The sequence below is a fragment of the Medicago sativa genome, chromosome 1, assembly GCF_051527215.1.
Source record: "Medicago sativa cultivar Bolivia chromosome 1, Bolivia_mono, whole genome shotgun sequence".
In the NCBI taxonomy this organism is placed as follows: Eukaryota; Viridiplantae; Streptophyta; class Magnoliopsida; order Fabales; family Fabaceae; genus Medicago; species Medicago sativa.
In genome coordinates, this window is record NC_140749.1 from 83880492 (window position 1) to 83906969 (window position 26478).

The window sequence follows — 26478 nt, forward strand, 5'->3', positions numbered from 1 at the left end:
ATTTAAACTCGGACACTCCGCTTATTCATTTTAAAAAAATGAATTATAGCCGCTATACTATTTGACAAACAAAATATATTTTGCTAGTTAACATTTGTTCTATATATTTAACGCTTGAAGATTCTATGTGTTATTTTACCTCAACTACTTAAATAAGGCAAAATTTAGGTGGTAACTTTCTTTAAGCAAAATTTTGGTGATAATTTATAACAACGTGGGAGTTAGTGGTTAATGGAAATACAATAATAGGAACATGATCACCTTGAAAGTCGACTAATTTGTTGATTTGATATGATTTTTTGGTAGGTGAAAAATGTGTAAAATAAATCTCGATGCAAGAGAAGAGAGGCAAAGCTTGGAAATTGGAATGATGGAAAAGAGAATGAAGATGGTTACAAAATCCAAAGGCTTTGCTTTGGGGACAAGAAGCCAAAATTATATGGCTAAGGTCCCCCCACTTGATTTAACACAATCACACCAAATGACCAGCCTTGGTCGGTCACTTGAAATGCTAATGGGTCCCTATTTGATCAACTTTGAGAAGGAAATAAAGAAGAATGTTATACTCATTCACTCATTCTTCATTAAAAGGCTCAACTGTACAGTTTAATGTCCTTTTTCGTTATTCCTTTCCTTTTCAAATGTTAAGTCTCTCATAGAATATAAGATAGGATGAATAATAGAGTTGATCATTCCAATTTAAAAAGAAATTGGTCTCTTGAGAAAATGTAATAGTTAAGTTTCCTATTACATTACTACATCCGTATAGAACAACCTTTGTTCTCAAGGTTGTAATTAACTCAATTAAATCATTCACAAAGATCATATGATATGACATTGTATTCCATAAATATGGTATCACCAATTAATCAAACCATTGATCAAATTGGCAAATTGAAGGAAATCCAACAACACTATTAATGGTAATTCCGTTTCCTTGTTGTCGTTGAATGGCATCTGCTGCTAGGATATTTTTCTTGTCAAATTGTTCTGTTACTGAAGACATGTTGACCAACAACATTGTCGAGCATGATTGCGTTTTCAACTGCGTTTGATTTTCCACCATCGTCTCTGGCGTTTGATGAACGAATTGACTTCAATTGATTCTAGTAGAACAATCAATTTGTCACTAACATCACTTGGTTGCATCACCACTTCTAAGGATTGTTGAATCCGCGTAAGATGAGGTTGACGCAGAACAATCATGTCTGCCTCCACAATGATAGACTATTCAGAAGCAACAATCTTCTGTTGCACTATGTCAAGCATTCTTGTATGTGTCTCCATGATTTAACGACATTATTCAACTATACATCAATCAATTTCTCTAACTGATTCGAGTATGAGAGAAAGGAAGTTCATGGATGAAATGGAGTTCGAAGATGAAATCACCAATTATGGAATATGACAAATATTAGAGTTAATTATTCCAATTTGAGAAGAATATAAATAGGTTCCTAAAAAATAGAGAAAGACTAGAACTTTTGTTATGAATAGTTTTCTTACCTCTCTTGAAAACACATATTTAATAATTTATTTATTGATAAAAAAGTTCAGGTGAGTTAGGTTTTAAGGACTCATCAGATTTAGGACAAACCTTAAGGCTCAAAGAACACTTATAAATATACTTACATGTATCAACCACTAAAATTTTTGTCATATCGACAATGAGAGTTGAACCACAACCTTACAAAAAAAATTTTAAAGGAAAAATACTTGTTATTTAAAGTACAAAAGTTCCTTACTATACAACTACAATTTTACACACCTGGGAAGAAAATGATAGATGGCACAATTTGGCAAAAATTTCGCATTGGACTTTTCGCCTTGAAAACATTCCTTGAACCAATAGTAATAAAGATGGATGGAGAAGGGGCTAAAATATAACAGCTGAATTATGCATTCATCTCATAACAAAGGAATTGAAGACCTGGAACAAAATTCAATTTCAGTATTTAGAGACAATATTAAAGTAGTGGAATTTCATGCAGGGAAATTAAACTTTGAAAGAAAAACCAGCAATTAACAATTTTATGCAGGGAAGTTAATACAAATAGATTAACTTAGCTTTTTGATCAAAATAATTGTAGTTTCGTTAAATTGAAGATATAACTTCAAAACTGTCTAGGATACAACATTAAAGCAGTGCAATTTCCTTGGAATAAACTGGTTATGGGAGCAAATGAAAATAGCCATTAAACAAGAAAAGATAAAAACAAGTAACATGTGATGTGTATAGATATTTTTTTTTTTTTTAAAAGGATTATAGATTAACTTACCAAACAACGATAATTTATATTATTAGATTGATATTTTCTTTGATGATAGATTATTGAACAAGAATAAATTGTCATAAGCTTAATAAATTTCAGTAGTTAATAAAGCAATTATCCCAAGGCTAAAAGTATTCATGATTCAGTTAAAACATAAAGGCTTAAATATGTGTCCAGTCCCTGCAAATAGGGCTCAGTTGAATTTTAGTCCCTGTACTTACTAATCCTCCCAAACCTTCCATGCAAATATTAATCACTTGAACTTTGGTCCACATTAAGGTAATCTGCCTACGTGGCAGGTGATTAGCGACGTGGCGCTTACATGGCGTGTGGTGACTGGGTTTCTGTCAGGCTGACTCAGCTTTTGGCACGCGGAAGGACCCTTTTGCCCTTAATGAATCCTGAGACCGAAAAAAGACCATTTTGCCCCTGAGTTTTCCAACTTCCCTCTCATTTGTTCTGAAACACGATTTTGGGGGGAAAATTAACAAAAACTAGGGTTCATTAAGGTCAAAACTAAATTAGTAACCCAGCAAATCTGAAGAAGCAGAAACCTGAAGAAGCAGAAGCGATTGAAACCTGAAAACGAGAGTACAACAGAAGCAGAAGCGATTGTGGTGAAAACGATTTCGCGACGAGGGTGGTGAAAACTTATTCGCTGGTGTTAGAGGTTATCGCAGGTATGTTTGTGTTTGATTTGTGTATTTTCTAAACCCTAAAGGTTGAACCTGTGTTAGATCTGTGTTAAAAACTAAATTTTTGAAATAAAAACCGTAAAAAATGTTTGAACTCGTGTTTGATTTGTTAAAAACCCTTTTTGATTTATGCATTTTCAAAACCCTAAATGTTCAACCCGAATATTTATGTTAAAAACCCTGTTCGGTTTATGCATTTACAAAACCCTAAATGTTGTTTCTGCAATTTTTTGTTTAGGAATGGGTACTATTACTGTTGATTGTCATTATGGAGGTTGTTTTAGCAGGGACTGGTTGATAAGTTATACAGGAGGGGAGGTAAAAAGGTTTGAAGGTTTAGACCCTGATAAGTTTAGTTTTTTTGAATTGTGTGGGTATGTAGAAGAAGATTTGAATATTAAAAAGGGTACATATAGGTTATGGTGGATGCCTCATTACGAAGTAAACTTTCTGGCTGTTAAGGTAGATGCTGATGTTAGTAAGATGAAGGAATATGCTTTGAAAGTAAACAAGCCAGTTAACTTTTTTGTAGAACATGATGTTGATGAAGTTAGTAGGTTGGTGGATGTTCCAAACTGTGTTACTGTTACTAATAGGGAAGGTGGACAAAGTTCTCAGGTTGATGTAAATGGAGAAGGAATAGAGAAGGAATTGGTAGATAAGAAAGGAAAAGGTGTGTTGGTGTGTTCTGATGATGAGAAGTCAGGGAGCAGTGAAGATGAGTCAGATGTTGAATATTTTGATGATAGTGAACATGAAAGAACATTGGGGATTGATGATGGGTTTGGACCGTATGATATAAGTCCATTGGATATGAATGAAGTTGGGGCTAATGGTAAAGAAGGGGGTAAAGGAGGGGCATATGAGAAAGGTGCAGAAACCAAGAAAAAATCAAAGGCTGATAAAATTTCATTAAACCAAACCAACACATTACACGTTGTCACATTACAAGTTCAAATAAACACATACACATTACATTACCACAAACTCATTACTAATCCTATTCCAACTTCTCCCCTTAACTCACTACTTCTTTGCATAGCATACCACAAAGAACACCCAGCTAACTATAACAAACAACTTCAACCAGTCAAATTTCTTCTTTTCTTGCACCAATTTCATCTTCATTTTTTCTTTCTTCTCGTCCCACATTCCCTTCAAAGTTTCTGCACAGTTACACTTCTCTGATCTAGCCTCCACTGCTTTCGACGACTCTATCCTTGGCTGCTCAATTGATGCATTTGATGGAGTAGATGGCACTGTAACAAAAGGTCTTCTAGCTGGACCAAGTTCATCATCCCAGATTAACAAGTTACATTTCGTTGCTTTCTGTGCATAATGAACAACATTCCAACAACCCATAAATTTTCATTCTATAAAAACTACATAATAAGCATTATGAACAAGCATTATGAACACACTAACCTGCCAATTGCGACACTTCCAGAACATACGGCCCTGATTCTGTAAAGTGGTTGAGATGTAGATCACCATAGGTTGATGACAGTAGCACACTGGAAACATTCCACGCGAGGTCTGGATCTCGTCAGGTGGGTCTTTACGATAACATGCCCAGCCCATTGAGTAAGAGTATTGACTGGAAGTTGCAGTTGACGACATTTTTTGGAGCAAATCGGATTTAGAGGTCACGAATTGATTATTGCGAATGGATTTGGTGAGAAATTCGATCAATAATGGAGTTGTGAAAATTAGGGTTCTTGTGAAAATGGAGGAAGAATGAAGAAGGAAGAAGAAGAAGTCGTGAACGAAGAAAGAAGAGGGGGAAGGGGGAAGTTGGAAAACTCAGGGGCAAAATGGTCTTTTTTCGGTCTCAGGATTCATTAAGGGCAAAAGGGTCCTTCCGCGTGCCAAAAGCTGAGTCAGCCTGACAGAAACCCAGTCACCACACGCCATGTAAGCGCCACGTCGCTAATCACCTGCCACGTAGGCATATTACCTTAATGTGGACCAAAGTTCAAGTGATTAATATTTGCAGGGAAGGTTTGGGAGGATTAGTAAGTACAGGGACTAAAATTCAACTGAGCCCTATTTGCAGGGACTGGACACATATTTAAGCCAAACATAAAAGTCAAAATAGAAGAGTAAGAAAGAACAGAAGTACCTACCTATCATTCATCAGCTTTAGAGAAACTAGCCAGATACATTGATCACTACTTCCACCACACGAAGATTTTCAATATCAAAGTGTTCAAGAATTTGGAGTAGGTTTCTCTCCAAGACGGCAGTAACAATATTGAGCCTACCAAACCAACAAAGCCAGTGAAGAATCCTATGCCCATGCTCATGTATAATGCTTCCAAAAATATTGAATTCTCATATCCTGGATTTACTGTTGGAACTTGTGGTTTTGCTGGTTCTTCTCCTGGACATTTTCTATCAAGGGGTTCTCCACAGAGATTGGAATTTCCTTTAAAACTCGAAGCATTAAAGCTTTGCAACTGTGTTCCAATTGGAATTTTTCCATAGAGCTGATTGTTTGACAAATCCAACATAGTTAGACGATCAATGTGAGCTAGACTGGAAGGAATTTCACCTGACAGATGATTTCTTGACAGATCTAGAAATTCGAGTGATTTGAAGTTTCCTATGTTTGAAATGATTTCTCCATTGAGGTTGTTCCTTGACAAATTTAAGGAAATCAAACCAAATAAGTACTCCATTTCAGTTGGTATTTCCCCTGTAAGATGGTTGCTTGAGAGATCAATCGTTTTTAAAAAAATTTTGTACCATTGGTCTACACCTTTCCAAATCAAGGATATGTCAAAACCATATGGTCTTGAGTAATACACATGATTGATTATGACTGTATACATATGATCTGTTGAGCTCATGATGTCCTGAGCCATTGAAGTTAAATTGTTTACACAAGTTGGGATTCCTCCTGATAAATTATTTAGTGACATATCTAAGACATGAAGTTTTGTCAAATAACAGAGATTTGAAGGTAGACTTCCATTGAATTTATTGAAACGAAGGCTTAAGATTACTAATTGTCGTAAGTTGTCTCCAATCCATGAAGGTAATGGACCTTGAAACATATTTTCTCCAAGGTCCAACAAAGCCAACTTGTTTGAGCAATTCTTCAAAGAGGAAGGAAGTTGTCCACTCAAACTGTTATTTCTTAAAACCAAAGCCTCGATGTTAACAAGGGCACCCATTGAGATGGGAATCTTTCCCCATAATTTGTTATTGCTCAGGTCAACAAATTTTAATGAGGTTAGATTATTCCAACAATCAGGCAACTCACCCTTTAATTCATTGTTTGCTATTTCCAAAACTTCCAAAATGTTAGGCTTACTTCTATTGCACAGAAAGGAAACTAAATCTGAAAATTTATTATTGGAAAGATAGAGTGCTCTTGCTTGCGATAAGAAAGAAGGAATGGAGCCTTCAAACTGATTTGAAATCAAATCAATAATGTTGGATCTTGTGTTGGGGGTCTGCTGCAATAACTTGACCAAGAAGATGATGAAGATGACTATGATGAAGTGTGCACATAAATTCCAAAGATTTGTTGTTATCTTGATTGTTGGGAAGATGCTGCTGTACTTGAAACCTGAAAAGATTAATGGTTATGCATGCAAACTCAAAGCGTATGGGGTTGCCATACTAACCTTTAGGTTCGATTCGCCCCCACCAATAACTGTATATTGGATGCAATAAGGAATGACCGGCGAATCCCCTTCAGGATACTATGAGTTCCTTGACGTGTATTGCACAACCACACCAAGCGTATCTCCTAACAGTATTTTACAGATTTATGGTTCCAGCAATTCACTCATGCATTAGAGAATTGATGGATGATTTAGAGTAAGAGAATGATGGAGAATTATGTTGTTGTTCTTTTTTTGTGTGTTGTTGTTCTGTGTTCTTTTTGTATCCAACTAATGCCCAAATGCCAAGCATTTATAGTGCATTATATGACTCTTCACATGAGAGAAAACACCCCTTTGATTTGAAACAATGTTATGGTTCATTAAACATCCCTTTGTCAAAGGTTATAATCATATACACTTGAATCAATGCAATGTTTTATCTTGGTTTTCGGGTGTCAAACATTGATTACGTTTGAACCTTTTAAACCGGTGATATCTTATTTTTTCTTGGGAAGGGAAAAAGTAAGCAAAACCCTTGAGAATCGAGGTCCGGGAGTTGTTTTCGCTACGGGAAGGTGTTAGGCACCCATAACGACTATAGTAACCTATAGGAACCGTCTTTAATTTCTGCGCGCGCGCTTTATTTTTAAATGCTATTTGAAAATGTTATTTACACCTAAAATTTGCTAAGTGAAGAATTGGAGGGAGAAGAAAGTGTTTGAATTTTTATTTTATTTGAATTGAAGGAATTTTGTTCCTTGCCTACGTACCCGTTTAAGGGATCAAATCCACCGTAGTTCTCTTCCAAAAAATGTTTTTGTTTTTGTTGGTTGATTTTAAGTTTGAAAATTGGAGTTTGAAGAATAGAAGGAGGCCTCAAGGGCATGAGATTAGAAAAAGGTGAGGTGGAATTAGTCATTTGCAAAAGATAGTCTAAGTATGATTAAAGTTCATTGAAATTTGATTAAGAAAATAAAAGGGAAAATTACAATGGGATTTTGATCCCAAGGTTTATTTAGAAAATGGTTTGAGTGATGTTGTTCATATTTTTTTTTGGAAAAATGATTTTTTCTAAGTGTAAATCCTAGGCATACATCTAAAGCATACAATCCTAAACATACATCTAAACATGCATATTCTAGCTATATACCTAAAGTGGTGTGTGTGCATATGTCGGTGCTTGTGTCGGTGTACATTATTAGAGTCCATTGTCCTTATTACATCATTGGCCTAGATACATTCTATGGTCTTGCAAGAAATTAAAAATGGCATAAAAGTAAAGTACAAGATTTCCTAGATGTTACATTCTAAGTATTAATATGGGAATTAAAGTGCAAGAAATGAAACTATAATGGAAGAATGAAGTAAGCTTGTGGAGATGCATGAAACATGAAACAAAATGGTTAGTGGCACAAGGAATAATAAGGATTGAAATGGATGCAAGTAAAATAGCATAGGAAAGTAATGAAACTTGACAAAAAAAAAAGTAGAAATCCTAGCACACAAAAGTGGTAAAATATGCCTAAACTTTGTCATAAAATTCCCACAATCATAAGGCCTATAATTTTCATGCCATGACAATCTTCAAAGAGTTTTATTTCAGCTATGACATGAAAATTATAAGACAATATTACACCAAGAATTATGACACATTTTAAGCATATTTTACACTTTATTTCCACAAACAATTATTTACATGACTTGTAAAACAAGAAATTAACAAATCAAACTCCAAAATAGTAAAGAATAGCACCAAATCAGAGGCATACACATTGCAAATTCTCATATCAAGGGTCAATATACCATAGCAAGATTTTGGGATCAAGAACATGCAAGAATTTCACAAGAAATTAACAAAAAGTAACATAAAATCACAAGAAAACTCCACATATATTTTTATCAATTTTAACATGCAACAATTATCACAAAAATACCACAAAACTATCAAGAAATATGTGTGAAAATTTTTGGAACTTTTAGAGAATTTTTAGATACAAACACATATAAAATTTCACAATTTTTAACAAAAAAAGGTAAACTTTTAACAAGAAAATACTACATATTTTTTAATCAAGATTTAACACATAAAAACACCAAAAAAATGTCAAGAAAATGATCAAGGATACATGAAATTTTTTTAGGAATTTTATCAAAGATTTTGGACAGACAGGGGTGTAATTAGCAATTTTTAGCAAGAAATGCTGGGAAAGGGGGGGGGTGCACGTAGCATACTGGAAAAAGAAGGCAAAAAAAAACGTTGGGCTTATGGTAAAAAACGAAAATGGGCTAGGATGATGGGTCATGGATCATGGGTTATGGGTAGGGTTATACAATTATGAAGGAAGTATAAAAAGTGTTGTGTGGTAAAAAAAAAAGCAAGTCACCAAGTATTCCTTCTTCTTTCACGTTCCAAACAATTGAAATATGAGTGCTTCTTCTTGCTGAGAAAAATATAGCGCCGCCCTACACCTTCATCCCTTCCGGCGAGATAGTTTCTTCCGGCACGGTGGTCGGTGGTGGCACCACCGTGCCGGAGTTTCAAAACAACTCCGTTTTCAAAGAAATTTTATATCAAATTGAAGCTCTCTTCGCCCTCTATTCATTTTCGAAATCGGCTTTTAGCAAAAACAACACAAACAGCCTAGATCTAGCTTGCAAGTTTCGAAAAAAAATTAGCAAGAAAAGATGAACAACCATGAAATGAAACCGTTACCTCTGGTTTAAGTCGGAGGAAACATCGTTTTGAGAACGGAAAGCTTCACATCGGTCTTATTATGCTTGCTTCTGTCCACGAACTCGACCTTGTTCTTCTTCATCTTCACGGATTCAAGCTTATGACTCTATCTCATGGATTTACTTTCGGAATTTGGCGTTTGACAAGAACAGGGACGAATTTGCGTCACCGTTTGTGTTGCTCAGCTCCAAATCGAGCTTGTCTTGGTTATGGTGAATGAATTCACAATTTGAATTTTGTGTGGTTGAGGAAGATGATCCGAAAATTGTTCATGTGATTTGAGAATTCCGGAAATTTTTGTTCATAGTGTTCTTGGGGAATTCGGAAAATGAATGCTGTTTGATTCGGAAGAATAGAGGGAGAAAGTGTATTGGTGTTGGATTTTTGGAGGTTGAAAGTAATGATCAAGGTTTTGGTTATGGAGGATTTGTGGTGGTTGTTAGAGGTTGAAGATGAAGAAAAGTGGTGAAAAATAGTTTGTTAGGGTGGTGGAAAAAGTTAGTTAGGGTGGTGAAGGAGGTGGTTAGAGAGAAGAGAAAAAAGAAAAAAAAGATTTTTGTGATTTTGTGTAAAAAATGATTGAAAATAAAATTGGTGTAAAAAAAAATGATTAGTTGTTAACCTTGACCATGACTTTGACCTATTTATAGGTGATGTGGGAAGCTTGGACCAATGAAATAATGCCATGTGGCACTTGACTCTAACAAACTTTGACTTTGACTTAAAAAAGGATTAAAATGCAAATAACAAAAGTACGAGGACCAAAATGAAAATCAAAACTAAAATTGAATTGAAAAAAAAGTAAATTGAAAATTAACGTAAAATGAGACGATTAAAAACAACAAAGCAGATTAAAACGAATCAGAAATATTATGTGAAATGACCAAAACGCCCCTAGGGACTAAAATGACTCGAAACGACTCAAATGCAATTTAAAAATGATTTTTTAACAAGGGATTAAAGCAAGAGTTTACATAAGCAAAATAAAAAGACTCAGAGACAATTTTTAAGATTTGAACAGAGTCTTGACACTTGAAAAGACTAAAATGCCCTTAGGGGCAAAACTGACCTAAAATGACTTCAAATGCAATTTTTGAAATGGATTCTGACATAGAATGAAACAAAGACTTATTCAAACTTATTTGAAAGGTCTTAAACAAAATTTTGAAAGACTGAGAGAAACTTTGACATAGGAAATGACTAAAATGCCCTTGCATGTGAATTTTGCAAATAACATTGAAATAAAATGCAGAGAAAGATGCAATTGATCAGAGATAGTTCAAATGACTTATAATGCAAGAAAAGAGGAATTGAGTTAGTATTTTTAGGTCCAAAATTAGGGTATAACAGCTGCCCCTATTTAAGTTTCTTTGTCCGGAGAGTCAAGAGACGAAGTCTTAGAGTTGACGGGACGAAGATACTTAAATATTAACATTTGCACTGCTTTTGGACATAAAAATACGCTTTCAGATTTTCAAAATTATGAATGCTATGCAATATTTGATTATGAATGCAAGACAAACAATTGGAGTCTATGGAACCTGTCATGTCACTGGGGATTCAGGTGGACATTGACAGGGTAGACAAACCAGGGAGTAGAAAAGATAGGTACAAGTTGTTCTTTGGGTCGAACTAGCCACTTGACCAAGGAATACAAAACAAAAGATAGGTGCAAGCTGTTCTTGGGATTGAACTTGGCACTTGACCGGAAACATAGACATATAGGCAGATACAAGTTGTTCTTTGGATCGAACTCGACACTTGATTGGAGATACAAACAGATAGGCAGCACAAACTGTTCTTTTGGATTGAACTGGCTGTTTGGCTAGAGACATAGACAAGAGGGCTGATACAAGCTGTTTCTTTGGATCGAACTTGCTTGTTGGATTATCACCACATCATGTGGGAAAGTGCAGACTGTTCTCTTAGATCGAACTCGTCGTTTGACCGATAACAAAGCATAAGCTGGGTACAAACTGTTCTTCAGATTGAACTTGCCGTCTGACTGATAACAAAGCATGAGCTGGGTGCAAACTGTTCTTTTTAGATTGAACTTGCCGTTTGTCCGGAAGCATAGGTATAAAAGCAGGTACACGTGGTTCTTTTTTGGATCGAACCTGGCACTTGACCAGTAACAAGATACCAATTGAAAGTCTGGCTTAACAAGATACCAATTGAGGGTAAATTGTTATTGACTTGATTTGGAAATAGACATGACCATTTTTGTTGGCCCAAGAGTAAATTGAGAGTAAATTGACATTGATTTGAATTGAAAATTGACATTGACATTGACATTGGCTTGGAAATTAAAATTGACATTGACATTGACATTGACATTGATTTGAATTGAAAATTGACATTGGAAGTTGACATTGGCATTGGATATTGACATTTGACATTGACATTTGACATTGACATTTGACATTGACATTGAGATTGGATTGAAATTGGAATTTGACATTGACATTGGAGTTTGACATTGGAAATTGTCATTGAAATTGGAATTGAAATTGGAATTTGACATTGACATTGGAGTTTGACATTGGAAATTGTCATTGAAATTGGAATTGAAATTGGAGATTGGAAATTGCTTCGAATTTGACAGCTGACATGATTGGAATTGAGATTGCTTCGAATTTGACATTTGACATGATTTGAAATTGAGATTGGAAAGTTGCATCGAATTTGACAGTTGAAATTGAATTGAACTTGACATTGGGATTGGAATTGAAATTGAAATTGAATTTTGACAGTTGACAGTTGAAATTGAGATTGAAATTGAAATTGAAAATTGAGTTTGACAGTTGAAATTTGGATTGGATTTGACAGTTGAAAGTTGGATATGCAACATGTATGTATGGTATAACAAGGTTATTGGATGTATGAGCACATAAAATGCATGATTATGCATGTATGAATGCTTGAAATGCATGATTGGTTTGTAGTTTGACAGGGAAAGTTTCACAGAGACAGACAAGACATTGGAAGATTGGGCACGTAGTGGCTCGTGCTGCAACATATTCACAGAGGAAAACCTCTTTTGGAGAGACCGTCGTTGGGAGACGTATCGAAACCATGGCTGAGGGCAATAAAGCTTGTAAAGGAGGACCCTTGGAAGGTTCTTGGATACAGGTCGCCGTTGCTAGGCGTGTCAGTGCTGGGTAAATATTGGATGTTCGCATCTGTGGTCAATGCTTTTTCAATATTCCATTCTTTCATTTTTCATTTTCAAACCCCACTTTTGCCTGAACCGCCCTTTCGGGTTTTCGATTCACCGGGGAGTAAAGATTCTTTTCATTGCCCCATTTTTGCCTGAATTGCCTTCATAGGTTGTCAATCAGCGGGGTGCTCATTTTTGCCTAAGCCGCCCTTTCGGGTTTTCAACTTAGCGAGCTTTCATTTGTATTTTTTCCATTTTTTTTCATTCTGTTTTTTCATTCTTGCCATTGACCACAGATCATCCTGGGGAGTAACCTGCTTGTAACATGTATTGAAATAGACATTGCCATTCATTCATTCATGCATGTTTCATTGAAATGTACCCTATTGCTCAGGTTTGCTTTCAAAATAGACAGAAAAAGATTTTCAATTTTCAAAAGATGTTTGTTTCAGTCATTAACATTATCAAATAGAAAGAAAATGTTTTGTATATAGCATTGAAGGTAGAAAGAAAAATAGAGTTTCAAACAACAGAAAGGCTCAAATTGATGTAGAAGAGTGATAGTCAGCCAAGGGCACGACTCCACGGATTTACAAAGCTTGGAAAATGGTAATTTTATTGGTTGGTGATACATTGAACACGATGACCGCTATATTTCATAGAAATTTTGAATTCACAAGTACAGAAGTCTCTGATGAAGACGACCATTGACAGTTGCAGATGCCCCAAGGGGTGATGGTGATTTGCCAGATATAGTTACTTGTCTTTTATTGTTAACCTCATTTTTGCATGAACCGCCCTTTCGGGTTTTCGGCTCATCGAGGCGCTCATTCTTGCCTGAGTTGCGTACAATCTCAGCGAGCTTTTTCATATTCATTTTTTTGTCCCTAACTTTTGCCTGGATCGCCCTTTCGGGTTTTCGATCCACCGGGAAGCGCATTTTTGCCTAGGCCGCCCTTTCGGGTTTTCGACCTACCACGCTGTTCTTTTCTTTCTAGACAAAGTATTTCTTGACTATATCGGCATTAACAGGATTTGGGAGTTCAACACCATCCATGTGTGTAAGAATCAAAGCACCACCAGAGAAAGCCTTCTTGACAACGTAAGGACCTTCATAATTAGGCGTCCACTTGCCCCTTGGGTCGGGTTGCTGACTTATCCTTCTTTTCAATACAAGTTCGCCTTCCTTGAATTCTCGAGGTCGGACTTTCTTGTCAAAAGCATTCTTCATTCGTACTTGATACAACTGTCCATGAGCCATGGCATCCATACGTTTCTCTTCAATCAGATTCAACTGGTCATACCGACTTTGACACCATTCAGCCTCGGTTAGTTTTGCTTCCATGATCACTCGAAGAGATGGAATCTCCACTTCCAGAGGGAGAACTGCTTCCATGCCATACACCAGAGAGAAAGGAGTTGCCCCGGTTGAGCTGCGCACTGTGGTACGGTAACCATGCAAGGCAAAAGGTAGCATTTCGTGCCAGTCTTTGTAAGTAGTGACCATCTTCTGAACAATCTTCTTGATGTTCTTGTTAGCGGCCTCAACTGCACCATTCATCTGAGGTCTATAAGGAGAAGAGTTGTGGTGTTCAATTTTGAATTCTTCACATAAAGCTTGCATCATACTATTGTTCAGATTGGAACCATTGTCAGTGATGATCTTGTTGGGAACACCATATCGACAGACGATGTTATTCTTGATAAACTTGACAACCACTTGCTTGGTCACATTTGCATAGGAGGCAGCTTCAACCCACTTGGTGAAGTAGTCAATTGCCACTAGGATGAAACGATGTCCATTGGAAGCCTTCGGTTCAATCCTTCCGATCATGTCAATGCCCCATATAGAGAAAGGCCACGGGGAAGAGATAACATTGAGAGCATGTGGAGGCACATGAATCTTGTCAGCATAAATTTGACATTTGTGGCATCTCTTGGCATGTCTGTTGCAGTCACGCTCCATAGTTATCCAGTAATAGCCGGCTCTTAACAGTTTTCTTGACATGGTGTGGCCCGAAGCATGGGTCCCAAAAGTACCGTCATGTACATCATGCATCAATTTCTCAGCTTCTTGTTTGTCAACACATCTCAACAAGACCATGTCATAGTTCCTCTTGTATAGGATTTCTCCGTCCAGAAGGAATCTGCTAGCCCATCGTCTCAAGGTCTTTTTATCCCTGTTGGAAGCACCAGGTGGATATTCACGATTCTGCAAGAATTGTTTGATGTTGTAATACCAAGGCTTTTTATCATTCACATCTTCATTAGCTTGATCTGGTATATTCTCAATGGTAAACACATGAGCGGGTCTATCAAGACGCTGCACTTTGATTACAGGCACATCATTCCAATGGTTCACCCGAAACATGGAAGACAGAGTAGCAAGAGCGTCAGCCATCTGATTTTCATCCCGAGGGATGTGGTGTAGCTCAACCTTGGTAAAGTATGTCAACAGACGTCTTGCATAGTCACGGTAAGGGATCAGCTTCTCATGATGAGTCTCCCATTCACCCTTTATCTGATTAATAACAAGTGCAGAATCTCCATAGATGTCAAGGTGTTTGATTCTCAGGTCAAGGGCTTCTTCAATGCCCAAGATGCATGCTTCATATTCAGCTATGTTGTTTGTGCATTCGAAAGTTATTCGGGCAGTGAAAGGAATGTGGTGCCCCTGTGGAGTTACAATGATGGCTCCTATTCCTTTACCATAAGCATTAACAGCACCATCAAACACCAATCCCCACTTGCTATTGGGATCTGGCCCTTCATTGATCAGTGGCTCTTCACAGTCTTTTGCTTTCAGATACATAATCTCTTCATCAGGGAAATCAAACTTAATTGGCTGGTAATCATCAAGAGGCTGACAAGCAAGATGCTCAGCAAGGATGCTTCCCTTGATTGCTTTCTGAGCTTTATACACAATATCATATTCAGACAACAACATTTGCCAACGTGCAATCTTTCCAGTAACAGCAGGCTTTTCAAAGATGTACTTGATTGGATCCATTCGGGATATCAACCAAGTCGTATGATTCACCATATAATGACGCAGGCGTTTGGCAGCCCAGGCTAAGGCACAACAGGTCTTTTCAAGCATTGTATACCGAGTCTCACAGTCGGTGAACTTCTTGCTCAGATAGTAGATAGCATGCTCTTTCTTACCAGTCTCATCTTGTTGACCGAGAACACAGCCCACTGAATCATCTAACACTGACAGATACATAATCAAAGGCCTTCCTTCCACTGGCGGAACAAGGATAGGTGGCTCCAACAGGTATTCTTTAATGCTATCAAAAGCTTCCTGACATTCATCATTCCATACAACAGGCTGATTCTTTCTGAGCAATTTGAAAATGGGACCACAAGTAGTAGTCATGTGAGATATGAATCTTGAAATATAATTCAGACGTCCGAGGAAACCTCTGACTTGCTTCTCAGTTTGAGGGGCCGGCATCTCTCTGATGGCTCGGACTTTGTCAGGGTCAACTTCAATGCCTCTCTGGCTGACAATGAAGCCTAGCAACTTTCCAGATCGTACACCAAATGTGCACTTGTTAGGATTCAGCCGCAGCTTGTACTTTCTCAGTCTTTCAAACATCTTTTTCAAATACTCAACATGCTGCTCTTCATCACTTGACTTCACAATCATATCATCAACATATACTTCAATTTCTTTGTGAATCATATCATGAAATAGAGTTGTCATACCCCTTTGATAGGTAGCACCAGCATTTATCAAGCCAAACAGCATTACTTTATAACAGAACGTTCCCCATGGAGTGATGAAGGACGTCTTTTCTCTATCCTCAGGAGACATTCGTATCTGATTATAACCAGAGAAACCATCCATGAAGGAGAACACTTTGGATTGAGCCGTACTGTCAACAAGCACATCTATATGAGGCAATGGGAAGTTATCTTTTGGACTAGCTTTGTTCAGATCTCTGTAATCAACACACATTCGAACTTTCCCATCTTTCTTTGGTACTGGCACGATGTTGGCAATCCACTCAGGGTATTCAGCTGTCATGAGGAAACCTGCATCAATTTGCTTTTGTACTTCAGCCTTGATCTTAAGAGCCATGTCTGGACGAGACCTTCTTAATTTCTGTCTGACAGGAGGACATTCAGGTCTTGTCGGTATCCGATGTTCCACAATCTTGGGATCTAGTCCCGGCATATCTTCATAGGACCATGCAAAGACATCTGGATAGTCATGGAGAAGCTGAATGATCTTCCTTTTCACTTCTGGCTCAAGTGCAGCACCAATCTTGATCTCTCGCTTGTTCTCTTCAGTACCCAGGTTGATAAGCTCAATCTCTTCCTGGTGAGGCTGAATGGCTCTTCTTTCTTGCTCAAGCAGTCGAGTGATCTCATACGGTATCTCTTCATCATCATCCTCATCTTCAGCTTCATATACAGGGAATTCAAAATTTGGAGGAACCATAGGGTCACTGTGTTCAACGGGTTTATTATGGTTCAATCTGCATAATATGATTGGGATGATTTTAGAAAAAGTTTTTCATGCAGATTTTTGAAATTAATAAGAAAATACAGATGTTTTGGTTTTTTCTGGTATTACCATTATTTCCAAGAAAAAGGCACTAAAAAGTAAAAAACAAAGAGTCGTGGGAAAGACGACAACTTTTTATTGATTAACGGCAATGCCGAAACAAACATGCCCTTACAAAGATATCACTTTCGCCTTGGGCAGAGCGAAAGGATTGTTATTTTGAAAACAAAAAACATGAGCAACAAGACACATTACATGGAAGCATGCATGACTAAGGGAACATCAATGGCTTCCCAATTTCTCACAGTGCCTCCTGGTATAACAAATGCAGGCACGTGACCACCTTCAGCAGCATCTTCAGTAATAGCATTGATGAACCCAGCACTGTAGAAAGTTCCCTTTGAAACAGCAGATGTCGGGGAGAATCCAAGGCCCTCTTTACGCTTGTTTTCCAAGATCTGAATCACTTTGCCCCAGCCAGCAGCTTGCCCTGCTTGAACAGCCTTCTGGGCGTCCTTGAGTGAAGCCATGCTAGCACCAGCCCTCCGGGGCTCTACACCCTCAACAGTCAAGCCTTGGAATGACGTCCCTTCTGCGGTCCCTGCTTCAACACAAGAGAACGATGATATTTGGCTAACCAGAAATGCCTCCTCACCATATACGGTGACAACCTTACCGTTTCTCATGAACTTGAGCTTCTGATGCAATGTGGATGTGACTGCTCCAGCGTCGTGGATCCATGGTCTTCCGAGGAGACAGCTGTAAGAGGCATTGATATCCATGACTTGGAAGGTTATTTGGAATGTCTCGGGTCCAACGGTAATTGGCAAGTCCACTTCCCCGAGAACATCCTTGCGGGATCCATCAAAAGCTTTAACCAGATAACTGCTACCCCTCAGAGAAATTCCATGATGGCTCAATTGCCTTAGTGTGGATTCAGGCATTACATTCAGAGACGATCCAGTGTCTACCAATACGTTGGATATCAGGTCAGATCCACAATGTACTGAGATATGTAGAGCCAAGTTGTGGCGTTTCCCCGCTTCGGGGAGCTCATCGTCACCAAACCCCAAGTTGTTGCAGGCAGTAATATTACTCACTATCCCATCAAACTGATCCACAGAGACCTCGTGGTCAACATAAGCTTGCTCGAGTATCTTCATTAACACTTTCCTATGAGCCTCAGAGCTCATGAGCAGAGACAGGATGGATATCTTTGAAGGAGTTTGTAGCAGCTGGTCAACAATCTTATAGTCACTTTTCTTGATAAGTCTCAGGATTTCGTCCAGATTGGACTCTTCAATAGATTGGCCTGCTGGGCCGGTGTTCTTGTCAACAGGGGGAGCAACTGGTGGAGTTACCGTGGCAATTGGTGTCACCACCTGTCTTTGAAACAAGGGTGGACGGACTTTCCCGCTTCTGAGAGCTGTAATTTCACCGGCAACATTGTCAATTGTAGCTGGGGATACCGGAGGTACTTCCACCCCATTTTCAACCATGGTTGCATTGTATTTGTAGGGAATTGCTTTGGTAGAGGTATAAGATACTGGACCAGGTAGCCTGATCACCAAAGGCTCAACATTCTTTACCTGAGATGCACTTTCAACAGGAGAGTCATGGAATACTGGCACAATCACACATACATCACTGGCAATCAAGTACTTGTCATCCATCAGGCTCTGGATATCATTTTGCACAACACAACAGCCCATAGGATTCTGCAGACATTCTGAACAAGAATCATGATCATGTTTGAACAGAGAAGCCTGGCAAAGTTTGACATGTAATGGCACCAAGGGAGTAACGACATTGCGGACATCCAGCCTGGGATCCTCTTGATGGACAGGAACCCTTTCAAAGGCCTCAATCATATTGACAGCAGCATGGTTTGGAAGCGGGTTGTCAAGGACATGGGGAACACTGTTCTCAAAAGTCAACCGTCCCTTTTCTATCAGATCTTTCACAATATATTTCAGAGCAAAGCAACCTTCGATATCATGGCCTTGAGCACCTTGATGAAATTCACATGTTAAGTCCTGACGGAACCTCGGAGGTAATGGATTAGGCGGAGGCTTGCCTGGTCTGGTGACACAGTGCCCCTTGGCCAGCAGAGTTGGGAGCAATTCACCATACCGCATTGGTATTGGCGGGAAAGAAGGCTTAGGTCGGGGACCCTGTTGTTGCTGTCGTTGCTGTTGAGCAGGAGGCTGTTGTTGTGTTTGCTGAGGGATAGCATTGACGGGCATTGGTTGTTGACCCGGTGGCAGAGGATATTGTTGGTAGAATGGTGGGAAGAAAGGATGTTGAGAGTATTGCATGTATTGATAGGGCGAAGGTAGTTGCATGGCTGCTGCAGACGGGTTACCAGACACCATCCCTACATCAGATTCTTTTCTCTTGTGATGACCGTTACCATACTTCTTTGGTGCACTGTTTGATGATTCACCTTTCTCTAGGACAATAATACCATCTCGGACGGCCTCCTCTAGACGCGTTCCCATTGTAACCATATCAGAGAAGTTGTTTGGGGCAGAGACTATCATTCTCTCCTTATATTCCTTCTTCAGAGTCTTCAGGAATGTCTGTGTTAACTCTTCCTCATCAAGTCGAGGAGAAACACGGGCAGCTGCCCCTCTCCACCTTTGAGCATATTCACGGAATGTTTCATCTGATTTCTGAGATAGGGCTTTGAGAGAGTCCCTGTTTGGCCTCAGACGGGTGTTGAACTCATATTGACCTTCAAAAGCAGCAGCGAGTTCCTCAAAGGTATGGATGTTATCTTTGCTCAGACTAGTGTACCAATCTGCTGCATCATCTGTCAAGCTACTCTGGAAGCAGTGGATCATCAGTGCATCATTGTCGGCATAGTTAGCCATCTTTCGGACATACCGGATAACATGGTTATGTGGGCAAGAAGTCCCATTGTACTTGTCAAATTCTGGCTCTTTGAATTTCTTCGGAACCTCAAATCGGGATACCAAGCACAGGTCACGAGCTTTAGCAGGAGCACCATTGTTTCCTCGGCTAGCCTTGACCTCACGGAGTTCTCCAGCCAACTCCCTTAACTGTCTCTTCATAGCTTCCATTGCGGGATCTTGTCCACGCGGAGTATCAACATCAATCACCTGTTGCACAGTGTGTACAATAGGGTCGGTAACAACAGTAGTTACTTGAGGCATAGTAGTAGACACAGGAATCTGTCCTTGACCAGCAAAACCAGAGACACCAGCAGCAGTATTAGGAGAGTAGTAAGCTGAGAGGCCATAAGGACGGCCGTTGGGCATAACAAAACGAGCATCAGTAGCCACAGTAGATAGTGGGATAGAGGGAATCACCTCAGCAGTAACTGGAATAGAAGTGGCTGGCTGTTCCTGTGAAGCCATCATAGCGGACATAGCGTCATGAGCCTTAGCCAAGTCTTCTTTCATAGCAGCCAGTTCGGCAAGGAGCTGAGCATTTTCTTCTTCAAAGTTAGCCATTATCCTTCTCTTGTGAAATCTTGTTTGATGAATTCTATCTGGTTGGTAGACTTTGCGAACACGAGCCACTTTTCAGACTGCGGCGGACAAAACCAGGAGGCAATGAGCACGAGAGAAGTTTTTTTGTGGTCAATGAATGCATATGATGCATGAAATGTGTTGATGTATATGCAAAAAAGACTCTCTTTAGGTTATCGAAGGGTTTTAGACAAATTATGAACTTGTAAACATTACCAAGCAACAATTAACGTAAACGGGAAACAAACAACGACATGTAGTTTTACAAGACAATTTTAACATAAACAAAAGGAAATAACAACAGGAAATGGAAATCCTCAAGCATAGGAAGTGGAAGCGTCGTCCTCAGAGTCGGACTCATAGCTGCAGTATCGTGCGTAGAAGTCACGGGCACTCCTAGCCCTCTTGGAGTCCCTCATAAGCAACCTATCTTTCTCCTCAATCTCTCTCCTAGCCTTAGCTAACTCTTTCTTCAGTGTCAAGACCTCATGAGTCTGCTGCTCACCTTTTCCATCCAAAGTCATGATCAAATTCTCAGCCTCATAGTATCTAGCTCTCCACTGATGCTTCTTCCGACTCTCCATAGCTAGATGCTCCTGATACATCTCCTGGGTAGGTGGGAGTAGAGGCAAAGGCATGGTAGGAACAGATGCAGACACATATCTCATAGAGGGGTAAGGCGTACCAGCCTCCTCAGCTCGGTTTATCACCCACTGTGTATAGGCCTCATGAGCGATACCGGACCTCACACCCATATGCTTTACCTCTTTCTTCCGAAGCTTGGTCCAAGCTTGCATGAAATCTTCTCTAATTCCGGTGGGAGCATTGGAGTAGTGAAAGAAGTAAGGAGCTGTAGCAAAATTGATGGGTTTATCTTTCATCGGGAAACTGAATTGTCGCAAAGCAAGCTCCGGGTTATAGTTGATTCCACCCCGGGTACCGAGAAGAGGTACATTAAGAAACTTTCCACCACCAAAGATGATTTCCTTGACCCTAGAAGCGGGAGTGAGCCAAACCACTTCATTAGGAGTGAGAGCCATAATCCTCTGTGAAATAGACCAATTCCTCGGATTGTCGTGGAAAGACTGCGGAAGGTGCGAAATAAACCACCTATAGAGGAGAGGCACACAACAAAGAATGTATCCACGACCTTTGCTGGAACGATCGTGAATAGCATGGTATGTGTCAGCTAGCAAAGTAGGAACCGGATTCTTGGAGTGGAAGATCATAATAGCATTCATGTCCACGAAGCCATCAAGATTCGGAAAGAGAATAAGCCCATAGATGAGAAGTGCAAGAATAGCCTCAAGAGTGTCCTGACAAGTGGTATTGAGGTTGGCTTTCCCAAGAAGATACTCTGAAGTGAACCCTCGGATATGTGCTTTAGTAACAAGATTCTTGGAGACATCGGTGGTCTTGAGATAGAGATCTTTAGCAATAACCAATGGAGGAAGAGGATTTTCAGGTCCTGAGAAAGGTATCCCCTTAGCAATAGATAAACCCATCAAGGAAGAATAAGCCTCTAGAGTAGGTACCAACTGAAAGTCCGGAAAAGTGAAGCACCGATACCCCGGATCATAGAATTGCACTAGAGTGTGCACAAGCTTCTCATCCACATTAGTATGAAGAATCGGAAGTAAAGCCCCGTAACGACGTCGGAAACCAGTCGGATCCTCAATCTTGAGTGCCAAATCTCTCAAACTAGCCAAATCCACTTCCTTGAACTTGTAGGACTTAGTCATCTTCATCCCTACAATGTTTACAATTTCAACTTGTCTAAGCCCTTCGATAACAATGCATGACAAAAAGTTTATGCATGTATGCATGTATGCATGAATGCATGATTATGTTCAAGTTCGGAGAAAACATGGTGGGTTTGAAGTTCAAAGTCGAGGAGTCATGGGTGGACACGGTGTCCGGTGAAACTGGGGTTTTAGGATAATAGTAACCGGGTTCTAAAAAAGGTTCCCAAGTTGCAACCTCTCCGACGTATCTCATGGTGTCACGAGACAACCCTCGCTCCATGATTATACGTGGAAGGTCTAACTTGAGTGTAGTATCGCGTGACGACTAAAACTCGAGACAACACCCGGTTTAGCCTCCGCACTACATCCTAGAAAATGGCCATGGATGGGTTTGGTTATCTACGGTTCATAGCGTCATAGAACAATTAGAAGCAAAGTGCCTAAACGCGACAACTCGCGCCGACAACATCACCCCCAAAATGCCTCAGCTATGTGGGATTGATCGCGTAATCCAAAACACGAGGCAACCCCCGGAATGAATTGTCGATTATATCCCTCCTAAATCCTAAGTTCCCTCAGCCCGGGTGCAGGACTTTTGATATTCTCACCCCACACGTTTGCAAGAAATTAAACATTTATTCACATAGGAAAGCAAGTAAAAGAAGCAAGTAAAAATACAAGCGCAAGCGTGGAAATAAAGACTAGGCGTAACTCTCGAATCTCCCCAGTGAAGTCGCCAGCTGTTTTATCTTGGTTTTCGGGTGTCAAACATTGATTACGTTTGAACCTTTTAAACCGGTGATATCTTATTTTTTCTTGGGAAGGGAAAAAGTAAGCAAAACCCTTGAGAATCGAGGTCCGGGAGTTGTTTTCGCTACGGGAAGGTGTTAGGCACCCATAACGACTATAGTAACCTATAGGAACCGTCTTTAATTTCTACGCGCGCGCTTTATTTTTAAATGCTATTTGAAAATGTTATTTACACCTAAAATTTGCTAAGTGAAGAATTGGAGGGAGAAGAAAGTGTTTGAATTTTTATTTTATTTGAATTGAAGGAATTTTGTTCCTTGCCTACGTACCCGTTTAAGGGATCAAATCCACCGTAGTTCTCTTCCAAAAAATGTTTTTGTTTTTGTTGGTTGATTTTAAGTTTGAAAATTGGAGTTTGAAGAATAGAAGGAGGCCTCAAGGGCATGAGATTAGAAAAAGGTGAGGTGGAATTAGTCATTTGCAAAAGATAGTCTAAGTATGATTAAAGTTCATTGAAATTTGATTAAGAAAATAAAAGGGAAAATTACAATGGGATTTTGATCCCAAGGTTTATTTAGAAAATGGTTTGAGTGATGTTGTTCATATTTTTTTTTGGAAAAATGATTTTTTCTAAGTGTAAATCCTAGGCATACATCTAAAGCATACAATCCTAAACATACATCTAAACATGCATATTCTAGCTATATACCTAAAGTGGTGTGTGTGCATATGTCGGTGCTTGTGTCGGTGTACATTATTAGAGTCCATTGTCCTTATTACATCATTGGCCTAGATACATTCTATGGTCTTGCAAGAAATTAAAAATGGCATAAAAGTAAAGTACAAGATTTCCTAGATGTTACATTCTAAGTATTAATATGGGAATTAAAGTGCAAGAAATGAAACTATAATGGAAGAATGAAGTAAGCTTGTGGAGATGCATGAAACATGAAACAAAATGGTTAGTGGCACAAGGAATAATAAGGATTGAAATGGATGCAAGTAAAATAGCATAGGAAAGTAATGAAACTTGACCAAAAAAAAAGTAGAAATCCTAGCACACAAAAGTGGTAAAATATGCCTAAACTTTGTCATAAAATTCCCACAATCATAAGGCCTATAATTTTCATGCCATGACAATCTTCAAAGAGTTTTATTTCAGCTATGACATGAAAATTATAAGACAATATTACACCAAGAATTATGACACATTTTAAGCATATTTTACACTTTATTTCCACAAACAATTATTTACATGACTTGTAAAACAAGAAATTAACAAATCAAACTCCAAAATAGTAAAGAATAGCACCAAATCAGAGGCATACACATTGCAAATTCTCATATCAAGGGTCAATATACCATAGCAAGATTTTGGGATCAAGAACATGCAAGAATTTCACAAGAAATTAACAAAAAGTAACATAAAATCACAAGAAAACTCCACATATATTTTTATCAATTTTAACATGCAACAATTATCACAAAAATACCACAAAACTATCAAGAAATATGTGTGAAAATTTTTGGAACTTTTAGAGAATTTTTAGATACAAACACATATAAAATTTCACAATTTTTAACAAAAAAAGGTAAACTTTTAACAAGAAAATACTACATATTTTTTAATCAAGATTTAACACATAAAAACACCAAAAAAATGTCAAGAAAATGATCAAGGATACATGAAATTTTTTTAGGAATTTTATCAAAGATTTTGGACAGACAGGGGTGTAATTAGCAATTTTTAGCAAGAAATGCTGGGAAAGGGGGGGGTGCACGTAGCATACTGGAAAAAGAAGGCAAAAAAAAACGTTGGGCTTATGGTAAAAAACGAAAATGGGCTAGGATGATGGGTCATGGATCATGGGTTATGGGTAGGGTTATACAATTATGAAGGAAGTATAAAAAGTGTTGTGTGGTAAAAAAAAAAGCAAGTCACCAAGTATTCCTTCTTCTTTCACGTTCCAAACAATTGAAATATGAGTGCTTCTTCTTGCTGAGAAAAATATAGCGCCGCCCTACACCTTCATCCCTTCCGGCGAGATAGTTTCTTCCGGCACGGTGGTCGGTGGTGGCACCACCGTGCCGGAGTTTCAAAACAACTCCGTTTTCAAAGAAATTTTATATCAAATTGAAGCTCTCTTCGCCCTCTATTCATTTTCGAAATCGGCTTTTAGCAAAAACAACACAAACAGCCTAGATCTAGCTTGCAAGTTTCGAAAAAAAATTAGCAAGAAAAGATGAACAACCATGAAATGAAACCGTTACCTCTGGTTTAAGTCGGAGGAAACATCGTTTTGAGAACGGAAAGCTTCACATCGGTCTTATTATGCTTGCTTCTGTCCACGAACTCGACCTTGTTCTTCTTCATCTTCACGGATTCAAGCTTATGACTCTATCTCATGGATTTACTTTCGGAATTTGGCGTTTGACAAGAACAGGGACGAATTTGCGTCACCGTTTGTGTTGCTCAGCTCCAAATCGAGCTTGTCTTGGTTATGGTGAATGAATTCACAATTTGAATTTTGTGTGGTTGAGGAAGATGATCCGAAAATTGTTCATGTGATTTGAGAATTCCGGAAATTTTTGTTCATAGTGTTCTTGGGGAATTCGGAAAATGAATGCTGTTTGATTCGGAAGAATAGAGGGAGAAAGTGTATTGGTGTTGGATTTTTGGAGGTTGAAAGTAATGATCAAGGTTTTGGTTATGGAGGATTTGTGGTGGTTGTTAGAGGTTGAAGATGAAGAAAAGTGGTGAAAAATAGTTTGTTAGGGTGGTGGAAAAAGTTAGTTAGGGTGGTGAAGGAGGTGGTTAGAGAGAAGAGAAAAAAGAAAAAAAAGATTTTTGTGATTTTGTGTAAAAAATGATTGAAAATAAAATTGGTGTAAAAAAAAATGATTAGTTGTTAACCTTGACCATGACTTTGACCTATTTATAGGTGATGTGGGAAGCTTGGACCAATGAAATAATGCCATGTGGCACTTGACTCTAACAAACTTTGACTTTGACTTAAAAAAGGATTAAAATGCAAATAACAAAAGTACGAGGACCAAAATGAAAATCAAAACTAAAATTGAATTGAAAAAAAAGTAAATTGAAAATTAACGTAAAATGAGACGATTAAAAACAACAAAGCAGATTAAAACGAATCAGAAATATTATGTGAAATGACCAAAACGCCCCTAGGGACTAAAATGACTCGAAACGACTCAAATGCAATTTAAAAATGATTTTTTAACAAGGGATTAAAGCAAGAGTTTACATAAGCAAAATAAAAAGACTCAGAGACAATTTTTAAGATTTGAACAGAGTCTTGACACTTGAAAAGACTAAAATGCCCTTAGGGGCAAAACTGACCTAAAATGACTTCAAATGCAATTTTTGAAATGGATTCTGACATAGAATGAAACAAAGACTTATTCAAACTTATTTGAAAGGTCTTAAACAAAATTTTGAAAGACTGAGAGAAACTTTGACATAGGAAATG

At 38.5% G+C, this 26478-nt stretch overlaps 2 protein-coding genes across 2 annotated transcripts; both read right to left on the minus strand.

Annotated features, from left to right (window-relative positions):
* Nucleotides 1-1585: 1585 nt before the first annotated feature.
* Nucleotides 1586-6401, minus strand: LOC146958307 (receptor-like protein EIX2). Its single transcript, XM_085739819.1, has 2 exons — nt 5095-6401; nt 1586-1930 (listed from the first exon to the last, which is right to left on the minus strand). Exon 1 carries the CDS (start codon nt 6145-6147, stop codon nt 5140-5142), a length of 1008 nt encoding a protein of 335 aa, XP_085595945.1. The 5' UTR covers nt 6148-6401; the 3' UTR covers nt 1586-1930; nt 5095-5139.
* Nucleotides 3875-5046, minus strand: LOC146958308 (uncharacterized). The gene is made up of 2 exons (XM_085739821.1): nt 4394-5046; nt 3875-4297 (listed from the first exon to the last, which is right to left on the minus strand). The coding sequence occupies exons 1-2, from the start codon at nt 4586-4588 to the stop codon at nt 3995-3997; spliced, it is 498 nt and encodes a 165-aa protein (XP_085595947.1). The 5' UTR covers nt 4589-5046; the 3' UTR covers nt 3875-3994.
* Nucleotides 6402-26478: the final 20077 nt, after the last annotated feature.